Source organism: Macaca nemestrina, chromosome 10 (genome assembly GCF_043159975.1).
Source record: "Macaca nemestrina isolate mMacNem1 chromosome 10, mMacNem.hap1, whole genome shotgun sequence".
In the NCBI taxonomy this organism is placed as follows: Eukaryota; Metazoa; Chordata; class Mammalia; order Primates; family Cercopithecidae; genus Macaca; species Macaca nemestrina.
In genome coordinates, this window is record NC_092134.1 from 136,495,796 (window position 1) to 136,507,332 (window position 11,537).

Below are 11,537 nucleotides of genomic sequence, written 5' to 3' on the forward strand. Positions count from 1 at the left end.
CAGCACTTCGGGAAGCTGAGCGGGAAGGATAGCTTGAGCCCAGGCGTTCAAGACCAGGCTGGGCAACACAGCGAGTCCCCATCTCTACAAAACAGAATACAAAAGAACAAAGTTGGGAATGCAGAGCATTGAGTGACTCAGAATCTCAGAAACTGATTGAGGCGACCGTGGGTGTCCCTGGAGTTGGGGTGAAGGAGGTGAGGAGACTGCCATCAGAACCCAGGGAACCGGACGGTCGCTGGACCCCGCCACCCTCTTCAGCCCTCCACCTGGGACATAGCCGGGTTTGACTCCTGCAGCGCGGCAGCAGGAGGGTTAAACCGTGCGTGGCCTCCGGCGGGAGGGGGAGGCGGAGACGGAGCGGTCCCGGCCGCCGCGCCGAGCCCAGCCGAGCCAAGCCGAGCGGAGCCGAGGCGAGCATCTCCCGCCGCCGCCGCCCCGCGCCCCGGGCGCCCGCCCCCCACCCGCTCCAGCGCCCTGCCGCGGGCCAAACCTCCCGACCATGCCCCGCACTCCGCCCGCTCCTGCGACCCCCCAGCCCCGCTCAGGCCCGAGCGCCCGCAGTCGTCGCGCCGCCGCGCCAACCATGCAGGTGAGTGAAAGGGACCCCCACGCCCCCACCCGCGGGGAGTCCGGCCCTGCCCTTCCCGGCTCCGCGCCCTTCGCCTCCTGCCCCTCCCGACGCGGTCCCTCGCCCGGGACAAGGCCTCCAGCCTCCCAGCGCCCCTTCCCCGAAGGGCTCTGCATCCCTCTGCGGTCCTGGCTCGCTCCCGCCCTCCCTGGCGCAGCCGTCCCCGTCCCCGCGGCTGCCTCCATCCAGCCTCGGCTCGGCGGGCGGCTCCGCGCAGTCTCCTGCCCCGGGTCCCCAGTCCGCTCTCGGCGCTCCCTGCCTCGGAGTCCCTTCGCCGACCTCCTTTTCTTCGTCTCCCCCGACTCTCGCCACTCTCCAGCCCTGTGCGGAGAGTGCGAGCCTGCGGGATGGGTGGGATGGGGGCCACGCTGGGGCTGGGGCCCGGCTCCCGCACCCCGAGGCTCCCGCCCCACCCCCAGCTCGTCTCCTGCGCACAACAGGTCGGTGAGGAGCTGGGAGAGGGGTGGGGGTGGCGCGCCAGCCCGGGGACTGCGGGCTTCCTGGAGGGGGCGGCTGAAGCTGTGCGGGGCCCAGGGGCTGGGTTGGCGCTGGTTGGGGGGGATGCACAGGCGGAGCGGCGATAGTCTTGGAGTCAGCTGGCCACAGATGCGCCTGGGAGCCCTTCTCCGCTTCACTGGTTCGCTCTACACGCCTCGCTCCCTCCCTCTAGCTTTCTTCCCTTCCCCTCTCTCCCTTCTTCCCACCATGCCCCTATCCCTATGTCTTTCCGTATCTCCATATCCCTTTACATTTGGGGGAGCAATTCCCAACTCCTCCATCTTTGCTGCTCCCGCCTCGTTTCCCAGCCCCTTCCTCATGTCATTTTTTCTTCAGCATTTATGTTCTCTCCTTTCCCACTTCCTTTCTCCCCATCCTGGGCTCTTCCCCCTTTTTTCCCATTCCCTTAGGCTCCACTCCTCTGGCTGTCCTGCCTGGACCGCTGTCTCCTTCTCCTCCTGCCCCTTCTTCCCCTGCACCTGTGAACCCTTCATCCTCTCCGTTTCCCCTCCCTGACCTTTTCTCTCATCCTTTCCTCCTTTCGGCATCCTCCACAGTTCGGGTCTTCTGCACCCACTCTCCTCCTCTCTTCCCAGTCCACTCTTTTTCAGGTCTGCCTGCTCTCTCTCACCCTGCACTCCAGGCCAGCTTCCTCTTCACCTCTCTCCTCTCTCACTCTTAACCACCCTTCCATCTCCCAGCCCTTCACCCCTTCCCATCTCTCCCACTGCCGACTTCCCCACTCCCTTCCCGTGACTGTCCCATCTTGTTTCCCTGTTGTTCTCTGGGAAGACTCAATGGGCAGATTATTTATTTATTTTTATTTTATTTTTTGAGTCGGAGTCTTGCTCTTGTCACCCAGACTGGAGTGCAATGGCGTGATCTCTGCTCACTGCAACCTCTGCCTCCCAGGTTCAAGGGATTCTCCTGCCTTAGCCCTCTGAATACCTGGGATTGCAGGCGCCCACCACCACCCCCGGCTAATTTTTGTATTTTTAGTAGACACGGGGTTTCACTATGTTGGCCAGGCTGGTCTTGAACTCCTGATCTCAGGTGATCCACCTGCTTTGGCCTCCCAAAGTGCTGGGATTACAGGCGTGAGCCACTGCATCCGGCCCATTGGGCAGATTTAGACCCAGAATCTAGAGGACACCGGGTGTCTTGTCCTCACTCCCTCTGGGGAGGCTGCCCCTCCTGGATCCACCACCCTCAGCTCTGAGAACATACCCTTTCTCTTTCAAAACCAACCATCCCGATTTTCCCAGGATTCTTTACCCAGGAGAGCCACATTTGAGGGGGTGGCTTCTTCCTGACTCCACCTCCCTTCAGAGGGCACCTATGCACTTGGATGATTAAACATTAAGAGCAAAAATTATATTCTGTAGTTTTTCTCCCACTCACCTCTCTCTGTCTCTTTCCTTCCATCCCTCCATCTCTTCCTTTCTCCTGAAGATGCAGACTCCTGGGGCTAATCATAAGACAAATGCCTGGCACTGCCAGTGGGGTGGGAGGGCTGGGAGGGCTGGAAGGGCCCCCCTGCACGCACACACACTCACTCGCTTGCTCAGATTGACTTCCCCATCCCTCCCCCTACCCTCAGACTCCCTCCCTAGCGGTAGGTGCTCAAGGAATCACAAGGTTCTTGGCTCTAAATTAAGATCCAAGAAAAGCCTGGAGCTGTGGGCAGAGGAAGTGAGAAGAAAGGAAGCCAGAGAAGCCAGAGTAGACCCTGGGGTGGAGAGGTAATAGGGACCTGAGAAGTTGTAGATGGGGCTGGGGTCTGGTCAGGCAACCAGGCTACAGTTTTTGCCCCAAAAGGATGCTAAGAAGCAGTGGATCCTGGGTGCAGCAGCATAGCTGGCAGCTGGGTGGCCTGGGAAGGCAGATGCGGGTAGAATTGGTGGATGAATTAGCTGGGGAAGTACACAGGGCAGGGCTGGGGTGTGATGGCCCCCTTTTTCTCCCAGTAAAGGCTGAAAATCTGGGTCACAGCTGAGGAAGACCTCAGACATGGAGTCCAGGATGTGGTAAGTTTGGCCCAGCAGAGGGAGCTTGGAGACCACATTCCCTGGGGTCATGACTCCTTCCTTCCTAGACCCATCCAGGGCCTTCCCTCCTGAGGGCCATCCTCCCTTGGAAGATGGGAAATGAGGCGACAATCTTCCCAAGGCCCACCTGCTTTCACAGGGAAACCTGGAGGTTTCTGGCGTGAGCCTGTCCTTCCCACACGTAGGCCCACAGTAGGCCTGTGTCTCAGCCACGTTCTCTCCCTTCTTGCAGGCCTGCGCTGCTGCTGTCCCACCTCCTCCCTCTCTGGCCACTGCTGTTGCTGCCCCTCCCACCGCCTGCTCAGGGCTCTTCCTCCTCCCCTCGAACCCCACCAGCCCCAGCCCGCCCCCCGTGTGCCCGGGGAGGCCCCTCGGCCCCACGTCATGTGTGCGTGTGGGAGCGGGCACCTCCACCAAGCCGATCCCCTCGGGTCCCAAGATCACGTCGGCAAGTCCTGCCTGGCACTGCACCCCCAGCCACCCCATCAGGCTTTGAGGAGGGGCCGCCCTCATCCCAGTACCCCTGGGCTATTGTGTGGGGTCCCACCGTGTCTCGAGAGGATGGAGGGGACCCCAACTCTGCCAATCCCGGATTTCTGGACTATGGTTTTGCAGCCCCTCACGGGCTCGCAACCCCACACCCCAACTCAGACTCCATGCGGGGTGATGGAGATGGGCTTATCCTTGGAGAGGCACCTGCCACCCTGCGGCCGTTCCTGTTCGGGGGCCGTGGGGAAGGTGAGTGGGAAAGGCTGGGAGGGATATGATGGATGGGGAGGCTGGGTGAAGCCTCCAAGGGGCAGAAATAGAGGCCTTGTCTGTTAGCTCCTCCAACAAATGTGTCAGGCACTATACTGGCACAGGACGCAGCGACAGAGACGCCCTGTCGGAGTTCAGGTCCGCTGGAGCAGACAGATATGAAAGTACTCGGAGAGGAGTCAACGTAATAAATGCTTAAATAGAGGCACTTGCAGCATGATTTAGGAAAAAAGAGAAGTGAGAGTCCCCTCCTGCTTGGGGATCAGGACACCTTCAGAGAATTGACATGTGAGCTGGCCCTGAAAACAGAGTGGGAGGATTCTGGGCAGAGAATGCCACGGATGAGGGGCAGTGCCCGGGAGGCGTCTTGGCTCAGGGAGTGCTGACAGGAACAGGGCCCGTGGTTTGGGAGTTGGGCCACGGCAGAGACACCTCCACCCCATAGTGTCTAGGCATAGCGGTAGGTTCTTTCTGATCACAGAGCCTCATCCTCGTCACATACACACACAGGATTTGGTGAAATACATTTGGGAAAGTGGAGGAAAAGAGCTGAAAACTCAGGGGAACGCTGGTGATAACAATAAAGAGGGAGGCTCCAGAGGGGCAGACAGAGTCGGCAGCGTGGCTCCACACAGCAATGCCACTCCAGCCCCCAGCCGAGCCCCCAGCCCCTCTTGGCTCCTACCACCTCGGGGCTCCCTAAAACTTTCTTCCCACCCCAATCAGGTGTGGACCCCCAGCTTTATGTCACAATTACCATCTCCATCATCATTGTTCTCGTGGCCACTGGCATCATCTTCAAGTTCTGGTAAGCTGAGAGGAGGAGGGTGCTGGCAGATGGGGATGGAATGTTTGGCAGTCGAGGCTCTAGCCAGGAGGGGCAGGGGCAGCACTTTTGCTGGGGGGTGGGTGGGAAATGTTGGATGAAGACAAGAACTTGGGAAAAGATAATAAGGATTTGGCTGGGGGAAGACAAATTTCTGGTGAGAAATCAGGGCAGATTCTGTCTCCCAGGGAAATACAAGGATAAGAGAAGACAGGGGAATTATTTCTGTGCATTCGGGGCTTTGGTAGGCCTCCCTTGCCCCTATTTCCTCCAACACAGAGAAAGCTGATCCAGTCTGCAGAGCCCTTCTTAGGGTTGCCTGGGGGGAGCGAGAAAATCCAGAGCTTTCTTTGCACACATTTAATAATGCATCACTCAGTCCTTCACACTTTACTGAATCATTAGACTCAGGTGTCCAAGTCATTAGCTTGCTTTGAACTAGAACTAAACCTGCCAGTCGTCTGCCGAGGAGAGAAATGACTCTTCTGGGCATGCAGAGGGGAGGACACTGTGGTGGTGGGGAGGGGATACTAATTCTGTGGATCTGGATCAGGTTTAGAGGGTAAGGAGGTTTAGATTTCCAAGCCCCCCCAGAGGGCAGGGGAAGTGGTTTTATGGGCACAGAGTCCAAGGGGATTTAGTAGAGGGAACTGTTTTGGCCAGTTTCTCTGCTGTAAGATGTTGGGAGTGACTGGGCAAGGCTAGGGGTGACCACTGGTGCAGGCCCAGGATGGGGGCTACTTGAGTGTGCAAGAGAACCTCTTTCCCTCTGTGCCCCAGCTGGGACCGCAGCCAGAAGCGGCGCAGACCCTCAGGGCAGCAAGGTGCCCTGAGGCAAGAGGAGAGCCAGCAGCCGCTGACAGACCTGTCCCCGGCCGGAGTCACTGTGCTGGGGGCCTTCGGGGACTCGCCTACCCCCACCCCTGACCATGAGGAGCCCCGAGGGGGACCCCGGCCTGGGATGCCCCACCCCAAGGGGGCTCCAGCCTTCCAGTTGAACCGGTGAGGGCAGGGGCAATGGGATGGGAGGGCAAAGAGGGAAGGCAACTTAGGTCTTCAGAGCTGGGGTGGGGGTGCCCTCTGGGTGGGTGGTGAGGAGGCAGGCGTGGCCTCCCACAGCTCCTGGCCCTCCCAAGGGGGCTGGACCAGCTCCTCTCTGGGAGGCAGCCGTCCTTCTCCCAGTCTCTCAGGATCTGTGTCCTATTCTCTGCTGCCCATAACTCCAACTCTGCCCTCTTTGGTTTTTTCTCGTGCCACCTTGTCTAAGACAACTCTGCCCTCTTAACCTTGATTCCCTCTCTTTGTCTTGAACTTCCCCTTCTAGTCTGGCCTACCCCTTGGTTCCTGACTGTGCCCTTTCCCTCTTCCTCTCAGGATTCCCCTGGTGAATCTGTGATGCCCCCCAATGTTGGGGTGCAGCCAAGCAGGAGGCCAAGGGGCCGGCACAGCCCCCATCCCACTGAGGGTGGGGCAGCTGTGGGGAGCTGGGGCCACAGGGGCTCCTGGCTCCTGCCCTTGCACACCACCCCGGAACACTCCCCAGCCCCACAGGCAATCCTATCTGCTCGCCCTCCTGCAGGTGGGGCCTCACATATCTGTGACTTTGGGTCCCTGTCCCCACCCTTGTGCACTCACATGAAAGCCTTGCACACTCACCTCCACCTTCACAGGCCATTTGCACATGCTCCTGCACCCTCTCCCTGTCCACACTGCTCCGCTCAACTGACTCTCATGTTCTCTCTTGTCTCACATTTGCTCTTTTCCTTCCCACATTCTGTGCTCAGCTCACTCGGTGGTCAGTGTTCCCTGCACACTTTACCTCTCATGCATTTCCCGGCCTGATGTTGTGGTGGTGTGCGGCGTGCTCACACTCTCCTTCATGAACACCCACTCACCTCGTTTCCGCAGCCCCTGCATGCTGCTCCAGAGGTGGCTGGGAGGTGAGCTGGGGGCTCTTTGTGCCCTCATCTGTCATGGTCTCGTCCCATTCCTCACCATTTGTTTCTCTGTCTCCCCATCCCACTCCAAGGGTGCCGGCATCACCCTGAGGGCTCCCCCTTGGGAATGGGGGTAGTGAGGCCCCAGACTTCACCCCCACCCCACTGCTAAAATCTGTTTTCTGACAGATGGGTTTTGGGGAGTCGCCTGCTGCACTACATGAGAAAGGGACTCCCGTTTGCCCTTCCCTTTCTCCTACAGTCCCTTTTGTCTTGTCTGTCCTGGCTGTCTGTGTGTGTGCCGTTTTCTGGACTTCAGAGCCCCCTGAGCCAGTCCTCCCTTCCCAGTCTGCCTTTGGGCCTCCCTAACTCCACCGAGGCTGCCAGGGACCAGAGTCAGCTGGTTCAAGGCCATCAGGAGCTCTGCCTCCAAATCTACCCCTTCTCTTCCCGGACTCCCTCCTATCCCCTCCTTTCTTCCCTCTTTCCTTCCACTCTCCTTCCTTTTGCCTCCCTGCCCTTTCCCCCTCCTCAGGTTCTTCCCTCCTTCTCACTGGTTTTCCACCTTCCTCCTTCCCCTCTTCCCTGGCTCCTATGCTGTGATATATATTTTTGTATTATCTCCTCCTTCTTGTGGTTGATCATCTTGAATTACTGTGGGATGTAAGTTTCAAAATTTTCAAATAAAGCCTTTGCAAGATACTCAAGTCCCCTGGTTCTGCCTTCTGACCCCCGTAGAGAGGAGGAGAGGGGGTGGACAGCCAGGAGGAGGTACAGGATGAGGTGGGGACCCCCTCTAGACCTAAGTCACCTGCCCTCCTCTGACCTGGAGCTGGGGGCCAACTGGGGCTTTAACTCGGGACAAAATGGAAGGGAGCCGTCCTGACGGGCAGTCGCACAAGAGAAACTAGAATAGAAATTGTGGCTCACTTGTTCCTTGCCAGGGAGGGTCAAGAAAGACCAAAAGAAGAGAGACAGAAGAAAAGGAAAGTTACATGGAAGGATAGGAGGTGGATCAAGGTGGAAGAGAGAGCTGATAAGACAGATGGAGGGAGAATGGGGAAAAGAGAAGAGAAAAATGGAGCAATGGAGAAAAGATGAGAGGGAACCATCTGAAAGAAGCTGCCCTGCTTGGTTTATTTTCAGCTTTGCTCCCTAACCTGCCCCCACCCACAGCTGCCCCCCAAAAGCTGTGCAGAATCAGAAGCCCTGTGGTTAACTCATTAGCTTTCCCTACTCTGCCCTCTCAGAGAGAGGCACTGCAGGGGTGTGGGGGTGGGATCAAGGGGTGTGTTTGGGGAGGGAATGCAGGCTGCCCAGTTGAGATCAGTCACCTCTGAGTCCCCAATTCAAGGTTTGGCTCTTGTAACAGCCCTGTGAAAACCCACACATCAGCCTCTCAGCTGTTGCTAGGCTCTATTGCTATGGTAACCACCCAGGTCCCATCTCTCCCCCCTCCCCCAATCTGTGCCCCACTTGCTCCCTGGAAATGGGGTGGCCTCAGGGAGGACAGGGATGTTGTAGTGTACAAAAGGGTGGCCCAGGCTGCCCTAGACTGGATATGCCCCATGCGTTTATCTTTCAAGCTAGGATAGGAATGTCTGTGTTGGTAGGTGTGTGCTTTAGGTGTTGGGAGCTGTACTGTGAGCTGAGGGAAGTGGAGCTGAGCCTGTGCAGCACAGAATGGTGAGTGCCAGGAGGAGGCAGCGTATCTGTCAGGACTACAGCAGTGTGTGCATTCAGGGCGTCACACTCCCTAAGGAAAGGACTGCTACAGAGGAAAGAAGCAGAGCGGGGCCAAGGATTGATGAACCAACTCAAAGCAGAGGTGCCAGGCAAACAAGCTTCTGAGGAGTCAACTCATTGGGGCATGAAGATATCCCAGCAGGCGGCTGATGGGAGGGAGCGGGCTGGATGAAACCTGAGGGTACAGGATGAGGCATGGATGGTATATGCTGTGGGCCGTGAGGGAGGGATCCAGATCCAAGGAGGGTGGGATAGGAAGCTTCATTAACCTTTCCTTCTTTCCCCACAGGAATCTAGTCCTTGTCAGGTGAGGGTGGGGAGAAAAGAGAAGCATTGGCACAGAAGGGGAAGGAGCTCAAGTGCCGGAGAGCACACTGGGCTCTCACCTTCAGCAAGGATCTCTCTTCAAAGGGACAGTGTGACCCGTGGCTCATCCATATGCAAAAGGCACACATGAAGGCCCCTAATGAAGAGGGAATTAATTACTGCCTGATTAGACCGCTGTTTCTCTAAATTTAAATAAATTAAAATACACCAGCAAGATACTGGAAATCCTCACCTGTTCCCTCTCCCTAAATGTCCTCGTTTCCCCATGGAAAGTCAGATGGCAGGAGAGACAGAGGAGGAAGGAGACTGTTCCAGACACTGAACTGTACTAAAATAATTCTCCCAAACGATATTGCACTGTCATGTTAGCCATGAAGAGTCATGAGGCCCTGAGGAACAAACCCTAACTTTTCTCTCTCCTGTAGCTGAAACAGAGACTGTGGGGCTTTGGGAGGTCCTCAGAAACCTGCAGCAGAGTCGCTAACCAAGAACAAAACAATGGCCATCTGCCCTTTTGGGAACTGGAAGGTTCTTGGAGGTCACACATCACAGGCACCAGTGGAACCAGTGTCTCTCATCACCATCCTTTCTTTGCCTCCTGAGCTGTGCATCAAATGACTCAGCCAGGCTTCTCTTAGCATTTTTCTGGAATGCTTGCCATTGTGGCTCAGACCAAACCAGGGAATGGGGAAGCCCCCAGGAGGAGGGAGGGATCTCCCAGGCACAGCTCAGGGTGTGGAAGTGATTCAAGATGGGAACAGTATGCCAGCTGGAGAACCCCAGGCTAAAATTAACAGCCCTCCTCCCCCTACGCCCCACATTTATTGTTCTAAAGCTTTTCCCTAAGGAGTTCAGAGCACTTGAAACTTGCTTTTTTTTTTTTTTTTTTTTTTTTTGAGATGGAGTTCAGTTCTTGTTGCCCAGGCTGGAGTGCAATGGCATGATCTTGGCTCACCGCGACCTCTGCCTCCCAGGTTCAAGTGATTCTCCTGTCTCAACCTTCCAAGTAGCTGGGAAACTTCCTTCTTATAGCAAGGGCAAGAACAGGGCTGACGGAGACACTGAGGCCTAGGAAGTGCCCAGTTAACGTAAATAGGAAAAGAGCAGGAGGAGAACCAGGACGTATAGCTATTACTACGATTTCCTGTTCCCACCTTTCAATACCAGCCCCTGATGTCAAGGTTTCTTGAATCAGCAATCTCTGACCCACACAGCAATAGGTCTGGTCACATCTGAGCCCTTAAAATCCTTACTCTCCATCAACAGAGACTGAGTGCTGAGCCCAAAAATGTGATAAAGGGAACAGACACTTTAAAAAAGATACAAACTACAATTACAAACAAAGAAATGCATCATCTATTTAAACATTTAAATATTTAAAGGTGTACTTTGTTACCTTCTTGCTTTGACCTTGGGGGGAAAAAAATCACTTAAACCTTTAGAGGATAATTTTCATCATTTGTAAAATGGGCATTATAATTATTTCTGTTAAAGTTATTTTTTGCTGCACGTGGTGGCTCATGCCTGTAATCCCAGCACTTTGGGAGGCCGAGGCGGGTAGATCAGTTGAGGTAAGGAGTTCGAGACCAGCCTGGCCAATATGGTGAAACCCCGTCTCCACTAAAGATAAAAAAAATTAGCCAGGCGTGGTGATGGGCGACTGTCATCCCAGCTGCTCGGGAGGCTGAGGCAGGAGAATCGCTTGAACCCAGGAGGCAGAGGTTGCAGTGAACTGAGATGGCAGCAATGCAATCCAGCTTGGGTGATAGGGTGAGACTCTCTTAAAAAAAAAAAAAAAAAAATTATTTTTCTCAGCAAGGGGCTCTTACCGTTAGTAGAGATACCTCAGTTCTGCTTAGAGCTGAGCCCAGAGGGATTCTGGCCAAGTCAGGGTGCACGCTTGTAACAGCATTCACTTATTCAAACAACATATTCAGCATTGACTACGTGCTGAGCAAAGCAACGTATTTCCTTCCATGAAGAGCTACAATCTTGCTTGGGAATCACATGTATGAAATAGTTAAAATATCAAAAAAAGGTACGTATTAAATGCTATGGGAATTCAGGGGATCATTACAGGGTGGAGCAATCAGGGAAGGCTTCCTGAAAGGATTCATATTGGGGATTCATAATGAACTACAGTACATTTATACAACAAGAGTTTACAGACCACTTAACTGCCACGATGTGAGGATACAGCAACGAACAGTTCGGTCCTTGATGTCCTATAGCCGATATTTTAGTGGGGAGAGGTGGACAGCAAACAATCAGGCAATAATGAGTGCTATATTTAAAAGTAAAAGAGGGTAAGGGGATAGAGATGTGGGTATGGGCAACAAGAAAAGACCAAAGTAAAGAGAGTAAGGGAGTGTCAGAGAGGGAGATTTTGATGGCTGGGAGAGGTTCTAACTGGACCTAAGTAGGGACCTCAGAAAAATATAGACATGTCCTAGTCCTTTCCCGCATATTCAAAGCATTGAGACATTCTTGGGGGTATCAGAAAAAATAATGGTAATTTCCTACATCAGCTTATTCCACCCAGAAGGAAGAGAAACGGAGTCCTAGCATCTGAAGAACCCACACCTCCTCTCCTACCTTGATGGATAATTGATGAACCTGTCGCGTTTCCACCCCCCCACCCCCGGCCCCCAACTTCCCCAGAAGTCCCTTCCGGAAGCTGAGGGCCGCAATCCTCCGGTTTCAGCTTTTGCCCTTAGCGGAACCCGCCTCCACTTCCGCTATAGCGTCACATCCCCTCTACCCGG

The 11,537-nt window shown here is 55.2% G+C and overlaps 1 protein-coding gene and 1 long non-coding RNA gene across 6 annotated transcripts; one reads left to right on the forward strand and one right to left on the reverse strand.

Moving 5' to 3' along the window:
* The first annotated feature begins 389 nt into the window (after positions 1-389).
* On the forward strand, positions 390-8,924 carry PIAN (PILR alpha associated neural protein). Of its 5 annotated transcripts, none has more exons than XM_011745613.3 (6): positions 390-592; positions 3,097-3,156; positions 3,410-3,915; positions 4,663-4,744; positions 5,543-5,764; positions 8,735-8,924. In XM_011745613.3, exons 2-6 carry the CDS (start codon positions 3,140-3,142, stop codon positions 8,754-8,756), a joined length of 849 nt encoding a protein of 282 aa, XP_011743915.1. In that variant the 5' UTR covers positions 390-592; positions 3,097-3,139; the 3' UTR covers positions 8,757-8,924. The 5 variants fall into 5 exon arrangements, with proteins under 5 accessions (XP_011743915.1, XP_011743914.1, XP_011743918.1 ...); XM_011745612.2 differs by lacking the exon at positions 8,735-8,924 and adding an exon at positions 6,137-7,401; XM_011745616.3 differs by lacking the exons at positions 390-592; positions 8,735-8,924 and adding exons at positions 706-1,071; positions 6,137-7,401.
* A 737-nt stretch (positions 8,925-9,661) lies between these two features.
* LOC139356904 (uncharacterized) lies at positions 9,662-11,536 on the reverse strand. Its single transcript, XR_011609431.1, has 3 exons — positions 11,368-11,536; positions 10,943-11,056; positions 9,662-10,552 (listed from the first exon to the last, which is right to left on the reverse strand). It is a non-coding gene; the product is annotated as an uncharacterized lncRNA (long non-coding RNA).
* Between the last annotated feature and the right edge of the window lies 1 nt (position 11,537).

Coding starts and splice junctions, on each gene's coding strand:
- PIAN (XM_011745613.3), top strand. Junction 4,745..5,542: donor GGCATCATCTTCAAGTTCTG/GTAAGCTGAGAG, acceptor TCTGTGCCCCAG/CTGGGACCGCAGCCAGAAGC. Junction 5,765..8,734: donor CCAGCCTTCCAGTTGAACCG/GTGAGGGCAGGG, acceptor CTTTCCCCACAG/GAATCTAGTCCTTGTCAGGT.